The sequence below is a fragment of the Erythrolamprus reginae genome, unplaced genomic scaffold (genome assembly GCF_031021105.1).
Source record: "Erythrolamprus reginae isolate rEryReg1 unplaced genomic scaffold, rEryReg1.hap1 H_48, whole genome shotgun sequence".
NCBI classification, from domain to species: domain Eukaryota; kingdom Metazoa; phylum Chordata; class Lepidosauria; order Squamata; family Dipsadidae; genus Erythrolamprus; species Erythrolamprus reginae.
In genome coordinates, this window is record NW_027248504.1 from 73,752 (window position 1) to 99,317 (window position 25,566).

Sequence of the window (25,566 nt, forward strand, 5' to 3'; positions counted from 1 at the left end):
TGTTGTTTCTTCCTCTATATCCCACCTGTCTTACTTTTACCACTCAAGGCAGCGAGCAGATCCAACACGCCCACCTGTTATCATCTATGCAACCGTAGTCTTGCGAGGTGGGTTCGTCTTAGAGAGAGTGTGAGTGGCCAGCTGGGTTTCATGCCTAAGCGGAGCTACAACTCCTTGTCTCCTGGTGATTGGCCTAAAGTTTCCTAGCTGGCTTTCGTGCTTAACGAAGGACTAGAACTCCCTGTCTCCCAGTGAGTGGCCAGCTGGGTTTTATGTGTAAGTGGAACTAGAACTCGCTGTCCCCTGGTGATTGGCCCAAAGTGACCCAGCCATTTTTCCTGCTTGCGGTGGGACTAGAACTCCCTAGAATTCACTGACTCCTAATGATTGGCCTAAAGTCCTCTAGCTGGCTTTCATGCCTAATGCAGGACTAGAACTCGCCATCTCCTGGTGGTGGGCCGAAAGTCACCTGGCCAGTTTTTGTGCTTACATTGGGACTAGAACTCACTGTCTCCCAGTGAGTGGCCTGCTGGGTTTCATTCCTAAGTAGAACTAGAATTCCCTTCCTAATGATTGGCCTAAAGTCCTTTAGCTGGCTTTGATGCTTAAGGCAGGACTAGAACTTACCGTGTCCTGGTAATTGAGCCAGTTTTCATGCTTAGCAGTGGGATTAGAACTCCCTAAGGGAGTGGCCAGCTAGGTTTTATGCCTAAGTGGAACTAGAACTCACCGACTCCTGGTGATTGGTTTAAAGTTCCCTAGCTGGCTTTCATGCTTAAGGCAGGATTGGAAGTTTTATTTTATTTTATTTATTTATTTTATTACTTAGATTTGTATGCTGCCCCTCTCCGTAGACTTGGGGCGGCTAACAACAGTAAAAAACAATATAAACAAATCTAATATTAAAAGTAGTTTAAAAACCCCAATTTAAGAAACCAATCATACATACAATCTCCTGATGATGCTCCTGGTGGGACTAGAACACCTTATCTCCCAGTCTATAGTTTGATGCCTCAACCACTAAACCAAACCAGCTCTTTAGACTGGGCACAGGGAGAGTCAGGGTGGCACAGTGGTTAGCACTTCAGCTAACTGCTAGCTGTAGTTCAGCAGTTCAAATCTCACCACCGGCCCAAGGTTGACTCAGCCTTCCATCCTTCCAAGGTGGATAAAATGAGGACCCAGATTGTTGGGGGCAAGAGGCTGATTCTGTCAACCGCTTAGAGAGGGCTGTAAAAGCACTAGGAAGTGGGATATAAGTCTAAATGTTATTGCTATTGCTTATTGGTTGGTATATCGTGGCTTGCTTGCCACACAGGGTGGAGGACCCTGCTAGGACCGTAACTATTTTTGCAGATGTCCGATCTGCCGCCTTGATGACCCCAAGAGCAACGTCGGGCATCCTACCCAAAGCATTATCATCGAGGCCTAACGTTCCCTGGGCTGTGGTCTCACCCATGATGAAATCAGGTGAGATGCTCCCTTGAGACCCAACCAGTCCAGTTTCAGGGCTGAAAGAGGTCTCCCCTCCAGCCCTGACCTTAATTCTCTTAATTCCCCATCCACATCCTTGTGGAGTCTCAAGACCTTCCTTGAGAGCTGAGGCGCCGTCTTTTAGGCCACATCCTGGCGTCCCCCACAAGCCGTTTTAACTTGGGTAGTGGCAAATTGTGGGTAATTCAGCCACTGTGGATGTCTCTCTCGGGCTTTAAGGCTGGAGAGTTCCAATGAGCTTCTATCTCTTGAGGCCACCAGAGGCTCTCTGGATGCCGATAGCTCCTCTTTGGTGCACGGAGAGCAGACTGCGAAAGGGCTACGAGTCCCCCCAAGGGTCCATGTCGGTCTCTTCCAAAATATAATCCCGTTCTTCTCTAGGAGCCCTTGTGAGGACCATGCTTGGTTCCATCTCTTTGCTTCAGATCTCTTGCCTGAGAAATATCCTCTATGTCTCCTCCCCTGTAGATAAGGAGAATGGGAATCAAGAGGTGGAGCCGGCAAACGAAGTCCCGGCCAATGTTGTTCGTTCCATGGAAGAGTGGCACCCAACCAGGCTAGAGAACCTACCACCTCCAGGAAGGTAAGACTGAAGGAATCAGACACACAGATGAAGGCAAACAGCCCTCCCCTCTAGGGAGGCACAGGATGCCATAATTGCCACATCAAAATGAAGCAACGCAGAGAATTTTCTCAATGAGACGACCTCGATTGTATTGAGATCTCTCCTTTTATTGTATTTCACTTTTCCTGACATGTGGTACAGAATAACCAATTCGCGAACGCCACATACATTAAGCCATCCCCCAACTACCATTCACTCACGCGCTGTATAAGGCAACCTCCTCGTGACTTCCCTATAGATAATTAACGGAAGCTCCATTCTTTGCCTTTTCCTGGATTGTGTGTTTACTGGTGATTAGCAAAGGAATGAGAGTAAGGCATATATTTCCTTATATGGAAGTTAGCTATAGGTTTTCTTCATGTTGTATATCAAGTTAATTATTTTCCATGTGGTCATGGATTCTGCAGCTTGCTTACTCAGCCTGGACTTTGCTGCCTGAGAAAGAATAAGGTTTATACAGCACCCATTAGGCTAAAACATCACCCTTCAGCAATATTCTATCCCAATGTTCAGTGCCTAAGAACCTATGATTACAACACACAGACATGATTTCTTGAGCAGAGCCTGTCCAATTTGAGGTGAGCAACCCCTGTATTCAGAAGGTCTCTGCCTTTCTTGGACTTGCGGTTTATTATTTATAACAATTTTCGTGTGTATACAAGTGTAAAAGATTAACTTTACTATTTTAGTAACAATGATAAATGGTTGATATAGGACACGTGGTATACAGACAAATCATATCAAGGTGGGATTGCTAAGTAAACAGAAGAGTGTCTAATTAACATTTTACCTTAGACAAACAGAAGGCTTTTAATTAACTTAGATCAGTGATGGCGAACCTTTTTCCCCTCGGGTGCTGAAAGAGCATGCGCGCGCACTATGGCACATGCACGAGTGCCAACACCCATAATTCAGTGCCTGGGGAGGACGAAAACAGCTTCCCCCACCCGCCAGAGACCCTCTGGAGGTCAGAAACAGCCTGCTTCCCAAATTCTAGTGGGCCCAGTAGGCTCGTGTTTCCCTGGAGCCAGGGGAGGGTAAAAACAACACTCCCCCCCAAATGCTCTCTGGAAGCCAAAAACATCTGCGGAGAGGGGCGGCATACAAATCCAATAAATAAATAAATAAAATAAATCAATCAATCCTCCCAGAGCCTCTGTGTGAGCCAAAAATCAGCTGGCTGTTGCACACATGCACATTGGAGCTGAGCTAGGCTAATGGCTCGTGTGCCAGCAGATATCGTTCCATGTGCCACCGGTGGCACCAGAGCCATAGGTTCACCATCACCGACTTAGATAAACAAAAGCTGAGTAAATAATCATTTCCTTAAACGAATTAGGTTGCTTAGTCCAGTGTTTCCCAACCTTGGCCACTTGAAGATATTTGGACTTCAACTCCCAGAATTCCCCAGCCAGAGAATGCTGGCTGGGGAATTCTGGGAGTTGAAGTCCAGATATCTCCAAGTTATTGATAATCAGTCTACAAAGACTCTGCTTCTTGAATGCAATCCTGGCTGGAATGGGGATATTCATTCAGCTTTTGGGCTCCAGAACTGCCTCTAATAGAATAATAACAGTCAAGAAGGGACCTTGGAGGTCTTCTAGTCCAATCCCTTGCTCAAGCAGGAGACCCTACATCCTACTGGACAAATAGTTGTCTATACTCTTCTTAGAAAAATCCAGTGATGAAGCACCAACATCTTGTGGTAAGCTGTTCCACTGGTTAATTGTTCTCACTGTTGGGAAGTTTCTCCTTATTTTTAGGTTGATTAGTTGGTAAATTTCTCCCCCTTGGTAATTTCCCATCTCCATGTCCTGCCTTCGGGTGCTTTGGAGGAGAGATTGAATCCCCCCCCCCTTCTTTGTGTTAGCCCCTCAGATAATATGTCCCCCTAAGCCTCTCTCTTTATTAGACAGAATGACAGAGTTGGAAGGGACCTTGGAGGTCATCTAGTCCAACCCCCTGCCCAAGCAGGAGACACTACAGCATTTCAGCCAAGTCTCTGTGTCCAATCTCTTCTTTTAAAAAACTTTAATGATGAAGCATCCACAATTTAATAATTTTGGCAATGAAGATCTTAAAATGGAGCAAAACTCCCTTAGCAACTATTTTGCTGAGTGATGGAATTTTATTACAGTATTATTATATTATATTTTATTTATTCATTCATTCATTCATTCATTTATTTATTTATTTATTGGATTTGTATGCCGCCCCTCTCTGTAGACTCAGGGCGGCTAACAACAGTAATAAAAAACAGCATGTAAATCCAATACTAAAACAACTAAAAAACCCTTATTGTAAAACCAATCATACATACAAACAAACATACCATGCATAAATTGTAAAGGCCTAGGGGGAAAGAATATCTCAGCTCCCCCATGGCTGACGGCAGAGGTGGGTTTTAAGGAGCTTACGAAAGGCAAGGAGGGTGGGAGCAATTCTAATCTCCGGGGGGGAGTTGGTTCCAGAGGGCCGGGGCCGCCACAGAGAAGGCTCCTCCTCTGGGCCCCGCCAAACGACATTGTTTAGTTGACGGGACCCGGAGAAGGCCAACTCTGTGGGACCTAACTGGACGCTGGGATTCGTGCGGCAGAAGGCAGTCCCTGAGATAATCTGGTCTGGTGCCATGAAGGGCTTTATAGGTCATAACCAACACTTTGAATTGTGACTGGAAACTGATCGGCAACCAGTGCAGACTGCGGAGTGTTGGTGTGACATGGGCATATTTGGGAAAGCCCATGATTGCTCTCGCAGCTGCATTCTGCACGATCTGAAGTTTCCGAACACTCTTCAAAGGTAGCCCCATGTAGAGAGTGTTACAGTAGTCGAGCCTCGAGGTGATGAGGGCATGAGTGACTGTGAGCAATTTTGGGGGTTGGTTCTGGTCAACTAGTGGTCCTGTCAGTATGGAAAGAATGACCAATCCTGTTTGTCCAGCAAATTGTCCTCTGCAGGGCTTGAGATTGTGCAGCTTCTGTACCTGGAAAGGTTGAGCCGTCTCTCTTGCCTTAGAAGAATGACCGGTGGGAATGGCCGGGACTCCGCCTCCTAGCATAGCCGAAACGCAATGTCCGGACTCTCTCTCTCTCCCCTCTTCCCTCCCTCCCTCTTTTGCTCAAAGACTCTTTTTCTTCCCCCCTTTAGGGTGGCCAAGAACGTTTTGGCCCGGCGAAGGAGTGCCCAGCGTCGGCTTATGACCAGAAGCCATGCAGAGAAGGTTGCCACCGCCTTGACCAGCAACCAAGGACCCCCTCCTGTAAAGAAGCAGAAAACGTAGGTCTCTGGGATCACACCGGCACTTAGGCGTAGATCCCGCCCCACCAGGGCTTTGCAGCATCTTGGCCCCAATACTCCGGGTCCTCATATGACCCACCTCGGAAGGAGGGAAGGCTGAGTCGACCTTGAGCCTGTCAGAACTGAACACTGGACAGGTGGCAGAGCTTGCCTGCAATACTGCATTCTAACCGTTGCCTCAACACATATAGCATAGGTGGTGACAGATGGATTAAACGATAGAGACAGAGAGAAAGATGATAGACATATATTTTATGTATATATGTGTGTCTGTGTGTGTGTATATGTATGTATGTGTATGTATATATCTCACATGTTTTTGCTGAATTTTTAAAATTAAGGGAGACTAGGATAGCACTATTTCGGCCTTGTTCTGGCCTCATCAGCTAGCCACACCCTTACTGGGATTTGATCCGGCAGCTTCTGCCTTGTAAGGCAGAGAATTAACAGCTGAGCTACCAGACTTGATACCTTCAGCACTGTACCAGGGAGAGGCTATATGTTTTTTATGTCGGATCACCCTGGTATATTGAAGGAACGTCACTGCTTCTTTTTGCCTCTAGGCCCATAGATACATACATACATACATACATACATACATACATACATACATACATACATACATACATACAGTGGCACCTCTACTTACGAACACCTCTACTTAAAAACTTTTTTAGATAAGAACCGGGTGTTCAAGATTTTTTTGCCTCTTCTCAAGAACCATTTTCCACTTACAAACCTGAGCCTCCGAAACTATAACCGGAAAAGGCAGGGAGAAGCCTCCGTGGGGCCTCTCTAGGAATCTCCTGGGAGGAAACAGGGCCGGAAAAGGCAGGGAGAAGCCTCCGTGGGGCCTCTCTAGGAATCTCCTGGGAGGAAACAGGGCCGGAAAAGGCAGGGAGAAGCCTCCGTGGGGCCTCTCTAGGAATCTCCTGGGAGGAAACAGGGCCGGAAAAGGCAGGGAGAAGCCTCCGTGGGGCCTCTCTAGGAATCTCCTGGGAGAAAACAGAGCCGGAAAAGGCAGGGAGAAGCCTCCGTGGGGCCTCTCTAGGAATCTCCTGGGAGGAAACAGGGCCGGAAAAGGCAGGGAGAAGCCTCCGTGGGGCCTCTCTAGGAATCTCCTGGGAGGAAATAGAGCCGGAAAAGGCAGGGAGAAGCCTCCGTGGGACCTCTCTAGGAATCTCCTGGGAGAAAACAGAGCCGGAAAAGGCAGGGAGAAGCCTCCGTGGGGCCTCTCTAGGAATCTCCTGGGAGGAAACAGGGTCGGAAAAGGCGGGGAGAAGCCTCCGTGGGGCCTCTCTAGGAATCTCCTGGGAGGAAACGGCTGGAAAAGGCAGGGAAAAGCCTCCGTGGGGCCTCTCTAGGAATCTCTTGGGAGGAAACAGGGCTGGAAAATGCGGGGAGAAGCCTTCGTGGGGCCTCTCTAGGAATCTCCTGGGAGGAAACAGGGCCGGAAAAGGCGGGGAGAAGCCTCCGTGGGGCCTCTCTAGGAATCTCCTGGGAGGAAACAGGGCCTCCACCCTCCCTGTGGTTTCCCCAATCGCACGCATGATTTACTTTTACATTGATTCCTTTGGGAAAAATTGCTTCTTCTTACAAACCTTTCTACTTAAGAACCTGGTCACGGAACAAATTAAGTTTGTAAGTAGAGGGACCATTGTATATATCTATTCGACATTTGACCGCTTGTTTGCCTCAGCACAAAGCCGAAAGAAGCAGCCTGAAGATGACGAGTGGGACCTCGCAAAATAGCTCCCTTCCTTTCCCTTTCCTTTGCATTATCAGCAAAAACATGTTACATACATACATACCATACATATATAGCAATACCATTTAGACTTATATACTGCTTTGCAGCCCTCTCTAAGCAGTTTACAGAGTCGGCATATATTGCCCCCAACAATCTGGGTCCTCTTTTTATCCACCTCGTTAGGATGGAAGGCTGAGTCCACCTTGAGCCTGGTGAGATTCGATTTGCCAAACTGCTGGCAGCTGGTGATCCGCAGAACTCTAACCACGGCACCACCATGGCTCTTTATATATAAATAAATTTATATGCATACATGCATGCATACATACATACATACATAAATGTGTGTAACATATATTTGCTGATAATGCAAATAATAATATAGAGAGAGGAAAGAATAGAATAGAATTTTACTGACCAAGTGTGATTGGACACACAAGGAATTTGTCTTGGTGCAAATGCTCTCAGCGTACATAAAAGAAAAAGAGACATTTGTCAAGAGTCATGTAAATATAAATAGGCAGCGTGGTAGAGCATTAGCTCTTAGACATACACCTCGCTTCACAGTGCTTTAGAGTCCTCTCTAAGCGATTTACAGAATGGACATTTGGCCCCCAGCACTTTGGGTCTTCATTTTACCAACGTCCGGAGGATGGAAGGCTGTTTTAACCAGGATCAAACTGCTGGCGATGGGCAAAGTTAGCTTGCAATAATGCATTCGAAGGGAGGAAGGAATAGCAATAGCATTTAAACTTATATACCGCTTCACAGTGCTTTTGCAGCCCTCTCTAAGCGGTTTACAGAGAGTCAGCCTCTTGCCCCCAACACTCTGGACCCTCATTTTACTGACCTTGGAAGGATGGAAGGTTGAGCCAACTTTGAGCCTGGTGAGACTTAAACTGCTGGCTGAAGGCAGAGTTATCTTGCATTCTAGCCATTGCTTCACCAGATATAGAATAGGTCAGTGTTTCCCAACCGTGGCAACTTGAAGATATTTGGACTTCAACTCCCAGAATTCCCCAGCCAGCATTCACTGGCTGGGGAATTCTGAGAGTTGAAGTCCAAATATCTTCAAGTGGCCAAGGTTGGGAAACTGGAATAGGTGACAATACCTTATGCACTGGATTGCTCTGTCCGATAAAGTGAAGCTTCCGATCAAGGAGAATGTTGGTAGCTCAACGTTGAAATGTGGTTTCCGAGCTTGCAAACGTTTCATGACCCATCTAGGTAGCATGATCAGTGCTAGAAGGGAGGAGGGCGTGCAGAGTGGGGAAAAGGGAAAAGGAGGTGGAGGAGAAGGTGGTCTGTGGGGTTCTTGGTACTAACTGAGCTTGGATGTTTTTAGACCTTTCATGACCCATCTAGAGAAACATAGAAACATAGAAGTCTGACAGCAGAAAAAGACCTCCTAGTCCATCTGGTCTGCCCTTATACTATTTCCTGTATTTTATCTTAGATGGATCTATGTTTATCCCAGGCAGGTTTACATTCAGTTACTGATAGCATCATCACTGCTAGAAAGGAGGAAGGTTTGGAGTGGGGGAGGATTCTGGGGTCCTTGGGGACTGGGGGCAGGCTGTGAGCTTTTTCTCGCAGACTTTTCAGTCTCCAACTAGGGAACCCCCATCTTCCTTACAACTTTAAGACTGGTGGACTTCAACTCTCAGAATTACACAGTCGGAAAAGCTGTCTGAGGAATTCTGGGAGTTGAAGTCCACAACTCTTAAAGCGACCAAGGTTAGGAGAGCCCTGATCTAAAGAATGTGCCACAGCTTCGTTCTCGGGCAGACCAATGTCTGTGAAAAAGGTGAGTGAGCGCCTTGTTCCCTCTCTAGCTCTGCCAGGCGTGCCACGGCGTTTAGGCCCCGCGAAGTGGCCCAAGGTTTGAGGTAAGGCCGATCTTCAGGATCCACCTCCAGGTGCCGGTGTTTGGGGTTCAAGGAAGCACTTTTTCGTTAAGGAGGCACACGGTGGGGAGTCGAAGGCCTGTCCTTGACCCATTACTCTTTTCTTTGCTTTTTCTCTCTCCGTGCAACCTCCATCCTTTTCTCTCTCTCTTCCATCCCACTCATCCAAACCCAGGTCTAATCATCGGGAAAATCTGGGGGAAATTGATCCGAATGGAAATGTCCTGCAAGAGAACGCACAAGACCCTGTCACAACTGATGCACACAAGTAGGTGACTGGGTTTAGAGGCCTTCTCCTTCTTCTCCTTCCTTCCCTTTTCTCCTTCTTCTCCTCCTCCTTCCTTCCTCCCTCCTCATTCTTCTCCTTCCTTCCTTCCTTTCTCTTTCTTGTCCTCCTCCCTCCTTCCTTCCTTCCTTCTTCTTTCTTCTCCTTCCTTCCTCCTTCTCCTTCCTTCCCTTTTCTTCTTCTCCTCCTCCTCCCTCCTCCCTCCCTCCTTATTCTTCTCTATGTTTCTCCTTCCTTCCTTTCTCTTCTCCTTCTCCTTCCTTTCTCCTTTCCTTTCTCCATCCCTCTCTCCTCCCTCCCTCCCTCTCTCCTTCCTTCCTCCCTCTTCCTTCTCCTCCCTCCCTCCTCTTCCTTCCTTCCTTCCTCCTTCTCCATCTTTCCTTCCTCCTTCCCTCTCTCCCCCCCTCTTCCTTTCTTCTTTCTCCTCTTTTGCTCCCCAGGATCTTGGTGTTTGTGTGCATGCATGTTGAGGCACATAACACGGGAGGCTGGTTGTAATTAAAAGGGCTTATCATCTGCCAAGAAGTTTGTGAAATCCATTTGAAAAGCTGTACAGGGAGGCCTCGGTGTCAGCGTTCCAAATAGCATCCGAGAAATGAATCCAGGTCCGAGGCTTGGCTTTCCTCAAATTTCCAATTCATTAACAGAGCCACGTTGGCACAAACTGGAGAAACCCGAATCTAAAGTCCCGTGGGTTTCTCCACCCAATTTAAAGTTCATTCCCTTGTTCCCACACCCACAAGTTCATCACATGGACCACTCTGGTTCTGCCAACGTCCGCGATCCTCCCATCGACTTCCGGGCAGGTGTTGAACAAAGGATGACTTTGAATATCTAGAAGCAATTTGTTGTGGCTAGTATTCCTCCCCCTCATGCAACCCCCCCTCCTAAATTCCCACAGTGCCAATACATTCTCCATTCTAGCACATGGCCGGCCAGTGTCTCTATCTCACACTTGGCTCATGATGCTTCACTTGAGCGGCCATTCAGGGTTGACCACACTGCTGAAAAAAAAGCCGCTTAGGAACCAGGGTTTTTTCCATGCTTAACGACTGTTGTGGCATCTCTATACGGTCATATGATCCAAATTTGGCCACTGGGCAATTGACTCGTGTTTAGAATAGAGTAGAATAGAATTCTTTATTGGCCAAGTGTGATTGGACACACAAGGAATTTGTCATTGGTGCAGATGCTCTCAATGTACATAAAAAAAAAGATACATTTGTCAAGAATCATGTGGTCCAACACTTAATGATTGTCATAGGGGTCAAATAAGGAGTCACAATAGGAAACTATCAATATTAACGTAAATCCATACAGTCCTAAGTGGGAGGAAATGGGTGATAGGAATTGATGAGAAAAATCTAGTAGGAATAGAAATAGTATTTATGACAATTGTAGCATCCCGAGGGAGGTCTTGTGATCCCCCTTTGTGATGTTCTGCCAAGCCAGTTTAGATGGGGAAGCCAGATTCATTGGACGACAGTTTGACCTGTTCAGCAACTGCTGTGATTCACTTAACAACGGCAAGAAACGTCGTAAAAGGGGGCAAAACTCCGTTAAACAATTGTTTCCGCTGGCAACTAAGTTTTAGCCTCAATTGTAGTCGTAAGTGGAGGACTACCTTTATTTATTTCTGGTGTGGTTCAGGACCTCCAAAAGAAGATTTCCCCAATTTGGTGTCTTCTAAGGGTTTATTTATTCATTTGTCCAATACACAAATACATAGGAAGAAAAATAGACATGTGATAATATAAAAGAGGGTGAAAGTGGACTTAGAGGAGAAGATATATGAAAGGAAGAGAATATATATGATAAGTGAAAGAAAGGAAAGACAATTGGACAGGGGACGAAAGACACACCAGTGCACTTATGTACGTCCCTTACTGGCCTCTTAGGAACCTGGAGAGGTCAATCGTGGGGAGTCTAAGGGAGAAGTGTTGGGGGTTTGGGGTTGACACAATTGAGTCCGGCAATGAGTTCCACGCTTCGATAACTCGATTGTTGAAATCATATTTTTTACAGTCAAGTTTGGAGCGGTTCGTATTAAGTTTGAATCTGTTGCGTGTTCTTGTGTTATTGCGGTTGAAGCTGAAGTAGTCATTGACTGGTAGGACATTGCAGCATATGATCTTGTGGGTAATACTCAAATTGTGTTTTAGGCGCTGTAGTTCTAGGCTTTCAAGGCCCAGGATTGTTAGTCTATATTCGTAGGATATTCTGTTTCGAGTGGAGGAGTGAAGGGCTCTTCTGGTGGAATATCTTTGGACATTTTCAAGGGTGTTGATGTCTGAGATGTGGTATGGGTTCCAGACAGATGAGCAGTAGTCTAGGATGGGTCTGGCAAAAGTTTTGTAGGCTCTTGTGAGTAGAGTGAGATTGCCTGAGCAGAAGCTGCATAGGATCAGGTTAACAACTCTAGAGGCTTTTTGGCGATATTGTTGCAGTGGGCTTTAGCACTGTGTGTTGGACAATGGATAGTCCTTGATTTACAATTTGTTTAGTGACCATTTGGACCACTGGAAAAAAGTGCAGATTTTCACACTTACGACCTACGCAGTACATCCACAGTGTCAATTCAGATACCTAGGCAACTGACTCAAATTTATGACCTACACAGTATCCTGTGGTCATGTGATCCTCTTTTGCAATATTCTGCCCAGCACAATCGATGGGGAACCTAGCCATGTTACTAGCTTAGGATCTGCAGCGATTCACTTTCTCGCAGCAAGAAAAGGTGGTAAAATGGGACAAAACTCATTTAACAACTGTCTTGCTTAGCAACGGGAACGTTGAGAGCTTAATCTTGGTCGTACATCAAGGGCTACTTGTACAGCTCCTGGAATTGCCAGCCTGCGTGACCGTAATTCATGGTTGGCTGGCAGGGGAATTTTGGGAGTCGAAGCCTGGAATTCGTAAAATTGAATTCTGGGAGTTGACGTCTTAAAGTTGTCAAGTCTCAAAATTGGAGATGAAGTTTGCAGACCCCTGGTCTCTATTTTATTTATTTATTTATTTATCAGATTTGTATGCCGCTCCTCTCCGCAGACTCGGGGCAGCTCACAGCAATAATAATACAATGTAAACAAATCTAATATTTAAGTTAATTTAAAACCCCAATTTAGAAACCAATCATACATACTAGCATACCATGCATAAATTTTATAAGCCTAGGGGGAGGGAGAGTGTCAATTCCCCCATGCCTGACGACAGAGGTGGGTTTTAAGGAGCTTGCGAAAGGCTAGGAGGGTGGGGGCAACTCTGATATCTGGGGGGAGTTGGTTCCAAAGGGTCGGGGCCGCCACAGACAAGGCTCCTCCCCTGGGTCTATCCCAATGTCTCTCAACCTCAGCAACATACATCTGGAAAGAATACAACTCCCAGAATTCCCCCGTCAGCTACGGGTAAGAGGAAGAGGGCATCCTTCGTGATGATCTTCTGTTATGGGGGGTAGGGGGGGAGGGCTTTGGAATACAGTCTAGCTCTCGGCAGCTCATTCATTTAAAGGCACCGCCGTGTTTTCGTCTGCAGGATGCGAGGTCCCTCCATCAAAGGGAAATCCACTGAGCAGCTGGAACTGGAGAAGATGCAGCAGTTGCAACAGGAGGTGGTGGAACTGCGGAGGAAGAATGAGGAGTCTCTCAAAGTGGCCATTGCTGGACCAGGTGACTTCTTGGTGGGGGCCGTGAGAACGTTTCCTCTGAGAGACGCTTCGGAGAGAATGTTAAGAAGCTTCTGCGTTAAGACAAGACTGTTTGTTTGTTTCTTTTAATTATATTTCTAATAAATATAATAATAATAATAATAATAATAATAATAATAATAATAATAATAATAATAAATTTGAGCAGCTCAAATTTGAACTGCTCAAATTTGCAGAAACAAGGCAATCTTTTATTAAGTGCCATAAATTCAATCCAATCATTCCATGTTTTGCATTAATAGAAACATAGAAGACTGACGGCAGAAAAAGACCTCATGGTCCATCTAGTCTGCCCTTATACTATTTTCTGTATTTTATCTTAGAATGGATATATGTTTATCCCAGGCATGTTTACATTCAGTTACTGTGGATTTACCAACCACGTCTGCTGGAAGTTTGTTCCAAGGATCTACTACTCTTTCAGTAAAATAATATTTTCTCATGTTGCCTTTGATCTTTCCCCCAACTAACTTCAGATTGTGTCCCAGATTAATGCTTGCTTGCCGCTCCTTTCTTTTGAGGACAGCATTTTGTGATGAAATCACTGGTTTATTCAAAGCAATGGGTTATATTAAGCTGCTAGATATCTATTTTGCTGCTACCAAGAGAGAAAAAAGTTACTTATTTTAAAGAAGCTAAGAAATTTAGTATGATCGAAACATATTTTTCAGGGGAAGATCTTGGTCTTTAGATCAGCAAATCGTAGCTGGAACATCTATTATTTTTCTATAAAACTGAGAAAAGGAGAGTTATAGAGTGTATTGTAAAATAAATTCTTAACTACTAGGTACCTGTTAATTTACATGGAAAACTCAATCTAAATACTGTATCTCACCTTGGTCCTAAAAGGAGCTACTTGTTCGTATCTTACTTGATTTCATCAATGAACTAAATTTGGGAATAAACAAGCACAATGCATGTAATAATAATAATAATAATAATAATAGAACTCCAAGTAAATCCAACTTCTGTGCAATCAAACTGTCCACTTAGGAAGTAACACTGATTGACAATCCATTTCACCTGCTGTTGTGCACATTCAACTTTGTACAGAACAAAGTATTAAATGAGAATATTTCATTCATTCAGATCTAGGATGTGCTCTTTATTTTTGTTTGAGCAGTATATAAAAAACATACATACTTGCAATCAGCCTAATTTCAGACCTTCCAGAAAAGCCAGGTCTTAACAGCTTTCTGGAAGACCGGTAGGGTGGAGATAATGAGGATCTCTGAAGGCAGTATTGTATTGGCAGTTCTGTGTTAGCAAAAACTTCAGAAGAGAAGGATTCAGGGGTAGTGATTTCTGACAGTCTCCAAATGGGTGAACCGTGCAGTCAGGCTGTAGGTAAAGCAAGTAGAATGCTTGGCTGCATAGCTAGAGGTATAACAAGCAGGAAGAGGGAGATTGTGATCCCACTGTATAAAGTGCTGGTGAGACTACATTTCGAATGCTGTGCTCAGTTCTGGAGACCTCACGTAAAAAAAGATATTGACAAAATTGAACGGGCCCAAAGACGGGCTACAAGAATGGTGGAAGGTCTTAAGCATAAAACGTATCAGGAAAGACTTCATGAACTCAATCTGTATAGTCTGGAGGACAGAAGGGAAAGGGGGACTTGATCAAAACATTTAAATATGTTAAAGGGGTAAATAAGGTCCAGGAGGGAAGTGTTTTTAATAGGAGAGTGAACTCAAGAACAGGGGGGCACAATCTGAGGTTAGTTGGGGGAAAGATCCGAAGCAAGGTGAGAAAATATTATTTGACTGAAAGAATAGTAGGTGCTTGGAACAAACTTCCAGCAGACGTGGTTGGTCAATCCACAGGAACTGAATGTAAACATCCCTGGGATAAACATATATCCATCCTAAGATAAAATACAGGAAATAGTATAAGGGAAGAATAGATGGGCCAGGAGGTCTTTTTCTGCCGTCAATCCTCTATGTTTCTAATAAAAAAAACCTTAATCTAATCAATAATACCATTATATATACCAATCAAAATATGTTTCAGCCAGGATTAAGCTGTTATTCGACATGATTATTGTTTTAATCTCCAACTACCCATTTCTCGTATTCCTTTCCCCCCTGTATTTTGACATGTCTATATTGTTAATTGTAATTAAATGTATTTATTGTATCTTTGTAAATAAAAACTTTTATTAAAAAATTTTTTTTAAAAAATTATTGTGGCCCCCAGGCCTGCCGGCAGAGCCAGGTCTCCTGCTTGAGCAGGGGGTTGGACTAGGTCAGGGGTCCCCAACCACCGGGCCGCGGACCAGTACCGGGCCGCGGGGCATGTTGCACCGGTCCGTGGAGTCAGCAGCTACCGGCCCTCATGCTGCCACCCCCTCCCTCCAGCGCTTCGCCTCCCGCCGGGCAAGAGGCCTCGGGAGGCAGGTTCTGCCGGCCACAGGACGATGGACGGGACAGAGGGGCGGGAAGGACCGAGAGGCTCAAGCCTCTTTTGGCTTCTGCGGCGGGGCGCTTTTGCGTTTTTGGCTGGGGGGAGGCAGGAGGGCCAGCCTGACCCCCTCTCTCCAGCGCTTAGCTCCCGCTGGGCAAGAGGGCTTGGGAGGCAGGTTCTGCCGGCCACAGGGCAATGGCGGGAAAGAGCGGTGGGGAGGACCAGCACCCCCCATGCTTAATCCCGCCCCCAACCACACCCCTTTCCCCCCTCACCGGGCCATAGAAAAATTGTCTTGCTGAAACTGGTCCCTGGTGGAAAAAACGTTGGGGACCACTGGACTAGGTGACCTACAAGGTCCCTTCCAACTTTGTTGTTCTGTTAGACTCCCCAAGGACCCGACAGTCCTTCCTCCTCAAACCTCCCTCCATTCCAGCACTGATGATGCACCCTACCTGGATCACAAAATATCTGGAAGAAAAGAGCCAGGCTCCACAGGCCACCAAGGACTTCCTTTGCCTTTGAATTTGCGGCCTGGCTGACTTCTCCGATCTCTCTTTTTTTCCTGGTCAGGGCAACCCACGAAGACAAGCAGCCACATCACCAAACCCATGAATCTCCACTTCCATACCGATGAGCGGCTCAAGCAACACGGCGAAAGCCAGCCGGCCACGGAATATAAGGAGGTGGATTTCATTGGCGCCCTCAGGAAACACCCGCCATCTCCGGTGAGTGCCTGCGGCTAGGGAGGATGGGTTGGGAGTCCACTTGGTCAGAGCTGCACACATTGCAGAGGCAACAAAGTTGTTAACTGAATTACTTGGGCGCTTAGCGACCGCAACTGAGCCCAAAATTTACGTTACTGAGTGAGACATTGGTTAATTTTTTGAAAAAACATCCTCCCCAATTTTTATATATATACTAATGCCTATACCTTAGAACAGTGTTTCCCAACCTTGGCAACTTGAAGATATTTGGACTTCAACTCCCAGAATTCCCCAGCCAGCGAAGTCCAGGTATCTTCAAGTTGCCAAGGTTGGGAAACACTGCCTTAGAATATATCAGCAATATACACAATTATACATTTTTATTAATTGTTCTTAAATCAATATTCTGTTTTGCACCCATCTTGTATTTTTTTTATTTTTTTTATTTTATTTTAATAATGAAAAACAAAACAAAACAGATAATGAGCAGAAAGTCAATCAGCTTAATATATTACAATTCTGTTTTCAACTATTCTTTCTTTTTCTTAGACATTAATTTGATTCTTTTTTTCTTTTCTGTTGTTCTTCATTTCTTTACACTCTTCATTTCTTTACAGAGTCAGCTGGGTCTACCACCAATCATTCTCCATTTTTTGGCTCTTTTTGTGAAGCTTCTTGCCAGTGAATCACTGCAGTTTGTTTGTTTATTAGTTTCATTTGTATGCCGCCCAACTCCCTACCACAGTGATGGTGAAACATAGAAACATAGCAGATTGATAGCAGAAAAAGACCTCATTGTCCATCTAGTCTAGTCCTTATACTATTTCCTGTATTTTATCTTTATCACGTTACTTCTAATCTTTCCCCCAACTCACCTCAGATTGTGCCCCCTTGTTCTTGTGTTCACTTTCCTATTAAAAACACTTCCCTCCTGGACCTTATTTAACCCTTTAACATATTTAAATGTTTCGATCATGTCCCCCCTTTCCTTTCTGTCCTCCAGACTATACAGATGGAGTTCATGAGTATTTCCTGATAAGTTTTATGCTTAAGACCTTCCACCATTTTTGTAGCCTGTCTTTGGACCCCTTCAATTTGATCAATCTCTTTTTGTAGGTGAGGTCTCCAGAACTGAACACAGTATTCCAAATGTAAGATAAAATACAGGAAATAGTATCAGGGCAGAGTAGATGGACAATGAGGTCTTTTTCTGCCGTCAGTCTTCTATGTTTCTATGTTTCATCCCAACCCCCTCCGGCCTCTCGTCCCCTGATAATTCTTCAGCCTTCTCCGGAATTACAGCTGGCTTAAATTTCACTTGCCTCGAGCAGGAGGAAGGGGGATGATTGACAGGCTGATCTAATCGAAGCGGGCCAGCGCCTGCTTTGATTCCAATCGGAAAATCCATTTGATCGAGCAATTACAATGCAACGCTCCTTTTTTGCAGTCCCGGGCGTCCAAGGGACCCACCATCCCGAAGCCCTTCAAGCTCTCCAGCGGGAACAAACGGAAACTGGACGAGGCCCCCGCCCAATACGTCCCGCTGGCCCAACAGGTGGAAAACTTTCAGAAACGAACCCCTGAGAGGTACCATCTGCGGAAACGGAAGGAGGAGGGAGAAGGTAAGGGCAAGGGGGGTCTCGTTTCTGCGGCCTCCGTCGTGGGCCGTGACGCAAGTCCAGGTGAGGGTGGCTTGCTCCGTCAATCAGGGCCAAAGCTTCTGAATGGTTTGGGAAGCGTTTGAGCTTTGAACCCGTGCCTGGTTCAGCTTCCTTCCCTTTTGGACGGGGGCGAAATGGCTGGGATGGTTGGCAGGGCATCTTGAAATGTCTGATGGGGAACTGGAGGGTTTAAAAAAAAAAAAAAATTATGTTTATGTATGTATATGTTGTTTGCTTTTTAAAATATGATAGGGTTTTATGTGCTTTTTAATATTAGATTTGTTTTCGCTGGAATATTGTTTTTATTATTGTGAGCCGCCCCGAGTCTTCGGAGAGGGGCGGCATACAAATCTAATGAATTGAATTGAATTGAATTAACGCAGGGGGTCTCCAAAGCTGGAAACCTGTGTACTTCAACTCCCATAATTCCTCAGCCAGCCACCCTTGTGTTATTCTTGATCTATTGCAGAAGTCCCCAAGCTTGGCAACTTGTGGACTTCAACTCTGTTTTGTCCCTGGTTACGAACGTATCAAAAAACACCGTTTGAATGAACTTAGTTTAATCCAGGGGTTCTCAACCTGGGAGTTGGGACCCCTTTGGGGGTCGAACGACGGTTTCACAGGGGTCGCCTAAGACCCCGGGAAAAGACAAATTTTCCATGGTGTTAGGAACTAAAGCTTCTATTCTGGCGCCTTGGAACATACTTTTACAATCTGACCAATCAGGCATTTGAATGGGGGTGTGCCTCTGATGTTCCTGCCAATTAGCTTAAAGCTCTGTTGGGAGAATTGGCAGCAGACCTATGGTTGGGGGTCACCACAACATGAGGAATTGTATTAAGGGGTCGCGGCATTAGAAAAGGTTGACAACACTGTCTTTCAATTCATCCTCGCATTTGGGGCACAGTCCTGTTTTGGGGAATAAATTGAATTCATAAATCAATAAACTTTGAATCAATTTCCTTCCCCCATACAGTGATCCCTCGATTATCGCGAGGGTTACGTTCCAAGACCTCTCGCGATAATCGATTTTCCGCGGTATAGTGGTGCGGAAGTAAAAAAACCATCTGCGCATGCGCGCCCTTTTTCCATGGACGCGCATGCGCAGATGGTGGAGCCGGGGAGCGACGAAAGTTCGGAAGCCGACAGATTGCTTTGAATGTCGGTTGCCCCCGCCCCCCCAGCACCCGCTCGCCTGCCCGGCCGGCCGCTCACTCACTCGCCGCTCTCCCGTTCACTCGGCCGGCCGCTGCCCGGCTGGGGAGGTGCATTCGCCGCCCCCACCAGCCCGATCTCCCTCCGGTGGCTGCCGCCCCCACCAGCCCGATCTGGGGAGGTGGATTCGCCGCTCCTCGCCTCGCTTCGCCTCAGCTGCTGCCCGCTGCCTTCATCTTCTCCCCAAACTCCTCCTTCCCCGCCAAAGCAGCCACCGCAGTCGAGCGCGTGAGCGATGCAGGGCAGCCCAATGCCGCCGGTAGGGGAATCCAAGCCGGTGGCTGGGGACGCGGATCCACTACCCTCGCAGCCCGATCTCCCTCTGTGGGGGGGGGGGGGGCACGAACCGACGATCGGGGGCTGTCCGTCCCTGTTGGGTGGTGCAGGGCAGGCACAGGGAGGGAGGGAGAGAAAGGAAAGAGAAAGGGAGGGAGAGAAAATTGAATGAAGAAGGGAGAGAAAGAAAGAGTAAGAGGTAGAAAGGATAAAGAAAAAGGAAGAGAAAGGGAGAGAGAAGTGACTCTTGGTGATGACGTATGACGTCATCGGATGGGAAAAACCGTGGAGTATTTTTTAATTAATATTTTTTGAAAAACCGTGGTGTAGCGTTTCGCGAAGATCACGAAAATCGAGGGATCACTGTACTATGTATGTGTAATACTCGCAACGTTTAGTCTCCCCCTTCCGCCTTTTAAATGCTGCTGGGCAACCTTGCTATGGTCTCTCTCGCCTCCATTTGGCAACAGGTCCAAGCAGGCCTTTGAAACCCCGGCTGACCAACCCCAGAACTCCCCGCCTGGAAACCAAGAGCCGCTTGAGACCGGTCACCTGCAAGAGCACAGCTGAGCTGGAAAACGAGGAAATTGCAAAGCTCCAGCAGTGAGTTTCTTTTTTTAAAAAAAATAAATTATTTAATTGAGTAAATTAAACAATACAATGTAACTCCAAGTCAATCAAACTTCTGTGGAATCCAACTGTCCACTTAGGAAGCAACACTGACAATCAGCTTCACCTGCTGTGGTGCACATTCAACTTTGTACAGAACAAAGTATTCAATGAGAATATTTCATTCATTCAGATCTAGGATGGGTTCTTGGAGGGTTCCCTTTATTTTTTTGAGCAGTGTATTTAATCAGAATATGGCTGGCAGTCCTTGTAGGTCTTTTAGTCCACCCTGGAGGTCTTGTAGGTCTTTTAGTCCACCCTGGAGGTCTTGTAGTCCACCTTGGAGGTCTTGGAGGTCTTGTAGTCCACCCTGGAGGTCTTGGAGGTCTTGTAGTCCGCCTTGGAGGTTTTCTAGTCCACCTTGGAGGTCTTGTAGTCCACCCTAGTTTTCGCCCTTGCCAGGCTCTGGAGGTTTTCCTTGAGCTTCCAGGAGGGTGAAAACTGCTTCCCCTGGGCTCCAGAGACTGGACACAAGACTGTTTCTGGACTTCCGGAACCTCCATTAGGCCCGTTATTTGCCCTGCCAGACTCTCCGCACAGCCCCTGCACTTACCTGGAATGATGAACGGGCCCCATGGAGACTCCTGGGAGAGGTTGGGAGGCGGGCAGCCGGGGGGGGTATTTGGGGGTTCGCTGAATCCTGTCGATCCTTGCCTAGAGGATCACCCGAACTTACTCTCCTCGGAGACTGGGAGCCAATTGGCAACTCTCCGTACTCTACTTAAGAACAGGAGAGGCAGCTAAAAGGCTGCAGGAAACAACAGTTTAAACTGGTGTATCTCTCTCTCACTCCCTCTCTCAGCTATTCTCAGCTAGTTTGTCTTTGTGACTAAGCTGTAGAACAGTGTGTTCACATGATGGTTTAATGTACTTGTAAGCTGAACAAGTAAGGCTTGTAGGTTTGTATGTGTATAGAGCGTTATTGACTGATGTAATTGTGCATGACTAGGATTGTTCTTGACTAGGATATCTACCAAAGTGAATAATATTTTATATACTGGATTGTATTACTGAATTATCACCAACAAAAAGATATTGATAAAATTGAAGGGGTCCAAAGATGGTCTACAAGAATGGTGGAAGGTCTCAAGCATAAAATGTATCAGGAAAGACTTCATGAACTCCATCTGTATAGTCTGGAGGACAGAAGGAAAAGGGGGGACATGATCGAAACATTTAAATATGTTAAAGGGTTAAATAGGGTCCAGGAGGGAAGTGTTTTTAATAGGAAAGTGAACCCAAGAACAAGGGGACACAATCTGAAGTTAGTTGGGGGAAAGATCAAAAGCAACCTGAGAAAATATTATTTTACTGAAAGAGTAGTAGATGGTTGGTAAATCCACAGGAACTGAATTTAAACATGCCTGGGATAAACATAGATCCATTGTAAGATAAAATACAGAAAATAGTATAAGGGCAGACTAGATGGACCAGGAGGTCTTTTTCTGCCGTCAGACTTCTATGTTTCTATGTTTCAAATGATGGTTTAATGTACTTGTAAGCTAAACAAGTAAGGCTTGTAGGTTTGTATATGTATAGAGCGTTATTGACTGATGTAATTGTGTATGACTAGGATTGTTCTTGACTAGGATATATACCAAAGTGAATAATATTTTATAAACTGGATTATATTACTGAATTATCAGTATCTGGACTGTATTACTGAATTATTTCTTGAACCGCTGGTCTATCAATTGGATATCTGAAAAAAACCCAGGTTTCCCCTGTCCACGTGTATCTTTGATTACTAAGAGGTTACTCTGCACACTCCTCAACACTTAACACCCTGAACCTTAGAGCAGATGACTTTACCCTGGAGAGCCTCACTGCCCGCTCCTCCCGTCTGTCTGTCCCAACAGGTACCGGTTCAAAGCTCAGGAGCTCAACTACCGCATCTTGGAGGGCGGCCCCCTCCTGCCCAAGAAGCCCCAGGTGAAAGAGGTGACCAAGCCCATCGGCTTCAACCTGGAAATCGAGAAGCGGATCCAGGAGCGAGAGACCAAGAAGGTCCATGAAGAGGAGGAGCACTTTGAGTTCCATTCCAGGCCCTGCCCGACCCGGATCTTGGAGGACGTGGTGGTAATTGCGTGGTTTTGCTTCCCACCTTTCTCGCAAAAAAAATATTGTTAGAAACAGGTAGACCTCAATTTAATAACTCATTTGTTTAGTGACCGAAGCTCACAATGACCCTGAAAAAAATGACTTCTGTCTGTTTTTCACACCTGTGACTGTGTGAGGCTTGTTGCGGTTTGTAAGTGATTAAAGTCCGTTAAGATATTAACCCCGCGGAGGCAATGGACTAGATCCCCAGTCATTTGTTCAAAACAAGAGTTCTTTTATTACAAAAGTAAAAAAACAACATGTCTCAATGGACAAATCAAAATATACGTCTTCACATCATGGAAGCTAAAACAGAGAGAACAAAGGAAATATGGAGACAGGCATATAGAAGGAAATGAAGTGGCAGGATATTACATCAAAATAGGAGGATCTTAATACACAAGTTAACTATTTAATTACTAAATGTCTCTGAGGCTGGCAATATTCAGCGTGACAAGGCTGACGGTCAGGTGTTCAAAATTCGGACAATCAGCAACGATCTCATGGCTGTTGCAGTGTCCTCTGACCATGGGATGCCCTTAGACCAGTGATGGCGAACCTTTTTTTCCTCGGGTGCCGAAATAGCATGCGCTCATGCACTGGTGCTCACACCCATAATTCAATGCCTGGGGAGGGTGAAAACAGCTTTCCCCGCCCCCCTGCAGGCTGGAAAAGGCTTGTTCCCTAACTTCTGGTGGGCCCACTAGGCTCGTGTTCCACCCTCCCCAGACTCCAAAAGCTTCCCTAGAGCCGTGTGTGTGTGTGTGTGTAAAAACACCCTCCCCACCTCCACCCAGACGGCCAAGTGATTTGGTTCCAAGAAGAACAGAATAATGTATTTTTTGGAGTAAGACACACCTTAGTTTTGGGGGAGGAAAATAGGGTGATAATGGATAATTAGTTTATGGAATTCCCTTCCAGAAGATGTCGTGACAGCTGTCAGTCTGGAGAGCTTCAAGGCAGGATTAGACAGATTCATGGATGCCAAGTGTATTGGTGGTTATTGAAATGGATGTCCATGTGCCGCCTCTATGTGGGTTGAGGCAGGCAGGGTTCCCTTGGGTCCCATTTGTTGGGGGTCGAGGGAAAGGGAGGGCCTTGCCTTCTCTTTCTGCTCAAGATCCCCATGGACAATTGGGGGCCCACACAGAATGCTGGACTGGATGGGCTTTGGCCCGATTCAGCTTGGCTCTTCTTAGGTTCTTATATATGTTCTTAAGAAAAAATCCACCCACCAAGTATTCATCTGGCTGTGTCCTTAGTCTGGTTAGCTTCAGCACATCATTTTATCACCTGGTTAGGGCTTAAAAACAAAAACTTTTTCGGAGGAAATAGCAATGAAAGCAAGCCTGCAAGCAGGGAAGATCATTAGCGCCTTGTTAGGGCCGGAAATAAAAGTTTTGAAAAAGCTACACTTGGAGTAGATGCACCCAAATTTTCAGCCTCTTTTGGGGGGCAGGGGGAGGAAGGTGCATCATAAGCGTCGAAAAAGTCTGGTATTCGTCTGATAGAGGCTTAAATTGGAGCGGTCAGTGCTTGATTGTAGAAAGCTCTGCCTGTCCCGTCTCCTTTTGTGCTGAGAGACTGGTTTCCGTCGAGGAATCGGATGCGCTTAGTGGGGCCCTATCCCTAGTAGTTGTCTTCTCTATCCTGTGGACTTCCCACAATGTCAGAATTAAGCAATATACTGTGGTAATATCACAATGCAGAAGGAAGGACTACAAAGAGAATGCTGAGTCATTCTCAGGCAGCAATCTGATTGGGCGATAAATGTATAAATATGCAAGAGCTTTTATACTGTTCTCTGTGCTCTGCTCTCTGATGTTCCTGTTGCTGTATTGCTGTATTGATCTGTTGGTTCCTGTGAGTTACTGTAATTGAGATAGTTTTAGTGAGATACTGGTGAGATACGTATGGATGTTTGGTTTTACTATAAGGGTTTTTTAGTTGTTTTAGTATTGGATTTACATGCTGGTTTTTTTGTTACTGTTGTTAGCCGCCCCGAGTCTACGAAGTCTACGGAGAGGGGCGGCATACAAATCCAATAAATAATAATAATAAACAATAATAATAATACTAGTGTGTATTTATAGTAAGGTAGAATACAGAGAATAGTGTAAATAAGAAGTAAATATATATTTTGCAAGACTTCCTGCTGCTGCTGTGTTTCATGGAAGACTTCAACTCCGTATCTATTAGTCTGTGGCTGGCTGGCTGGGTTGGTTAGGCTGGTTAGCTGGTTGGGCTGGCTAGCGTCCGAGAGTGCAGCTCTGACCGACTTCCTCTCTTGCAGGGTGTTCCAGAGAAGAAGCCGCTTCCCATCACGATTCCCAAGTCTCCAGCTTTTGCCTTGAAAAACAAAGTGAGCGTCCTGATTAGAGAGGAAGAGAAAGAAAAGGTATCGGTTGGGCATCGGGAGGGATGGTGGGCACGCCAGGGGATCTCCACTCATGGTTGACCTGCTGGCCTCCTCCCTCCAGGCTGGTTCTGGAGGCCCTGGTTGATCTTCCTGGGCTGAGGAGGTTTTGTGCAGCTTCCCCGGGCTGCTATTGGCACTGAAAACAGTGGTTTTCACTCCCTCTCTTAACAAATCCCCCTCCCTTCTAGAACTGATCATGATCCTTAGTTGGGTTATGAAAGGTCTGCGAGAAAGCAACCAAGCTCAGAGAGCACCAAGGATCACAGAACCCTCCTCTTTCTCCTCCTTCTTCCTTCCTTTCTTCCTCCCTTCCCTTCCTTCCTTCCCTCTTTTCTTCCTTTCTTCCTCTCCACAAACACCAAACACCACTACACTCTTTTACACTGATGATGTTATATAGTTATAATTATACCTACCAACTGATGGGGAGCAAGGTTTCTGAGACAACCCAAAAAAGGGATCTTGGGATTTTGGTGGACAGCTCAATGAAGATGTCAAGTAACCACAAGATCCCAGCTAAAAAGATCGTAAAATTTGGGAGGGGTGGGTGGTGTTAATTGAAAACAACCTTCAAGTAAATTCGGCCATAAATTGAGGACTAGCTGTATTGGGCCTGACACTGATGCCAGCAATGAACCTGCCCATGCCAAGACTGGTGTCCCTGGCCCTCCCTCAACGGGGGGCTGGGATTCTCTCCCTTTTTCCCCCTTTGCGAGCTGCTGAGGCCGATATCTCTCGCAGGTGGAGGAAGCGTCCCATGTGATTAAAGCGAAGCCGATGCCCCACCCAGGCGTGCCCTTCAAACCCAAGTCCGCAGAGCTGAGGCTGGTGGAAAGCTGCCCGTTCTCTTTTGACGCCCGCGACAAGGAGCGGCTGCTTCAGAAAGAGAAGAAAATCGAAGAGCTGCAGAAGGAGGAGGTAGGGGCCATTGAAAGGGCTTCTTCCTTTGTGATAGCAATAGCAACAGCACTTAGACTTATATTCCGCTTCATAATGCATTTCCAGCTTCTCTAAGCGGTGCACAGACTCAACCTCTTGCCCCCAACAATCT

General features: G+C 46.0%; 1 protein-coding gene across 3 annotated transcripts in view; it reads left to right on the forward strand.

Annotated features, from left to right (window-relative positions):
- Positions 1–25,566, forward strand: part of LOC139155704 (targeting protein for Xklp2-like) — a 49,413-nt gene that overhangs the window by 14,529 nt on the left and 9,318 nt on the right. The window contains exons 3-13 of one of the 3 annotated variants that reach the window (XM_070730953.1): positions 1,357–1,470; positions 1,963–2,077; positions 5,267–5,395; positions 9,002–9,055; positions 12,891–13,024; positions 16,042–16,196; positions 17,623–17,797; positions 19,798–19,930; positions 21,856–22,075; positions 24,390–24,494; positions 25,257–25,433. In XM_070730953.1, the coding sequence (XP_070587054.1) occupies positions 1,357–1,470; positions 1,963–2,077; positions 5,267–5,395; positions 9,002–9,055; positions 12,891–13,024; positions 16,042–16,196; positions 17,623–17,797; positions 19,798–19,930; positions 21,856–22,075; positions 24,390–24,494; positions 25,257–25,433 (1,511 nt within the window). Of the gene's footprint in view, positions 1–1,356; positions 1,471–1,962; positions 2,078–5,266; positions 5,396–9,001; positions 9,056–9,248; positions 9,342–12,890; positions 13,025–16,041; positions 16,197–17,622; positions 17,798–19,797; positions 19,931–21,855; positions 22,076–24,389; positions 24,495–25,256; positions 25,434–25,566 lie in introns of all 3 variants that reach the window. The other 2 variants (XM_070730952.1, XM_070730954.1) reach the window with 2 other exon arrangements.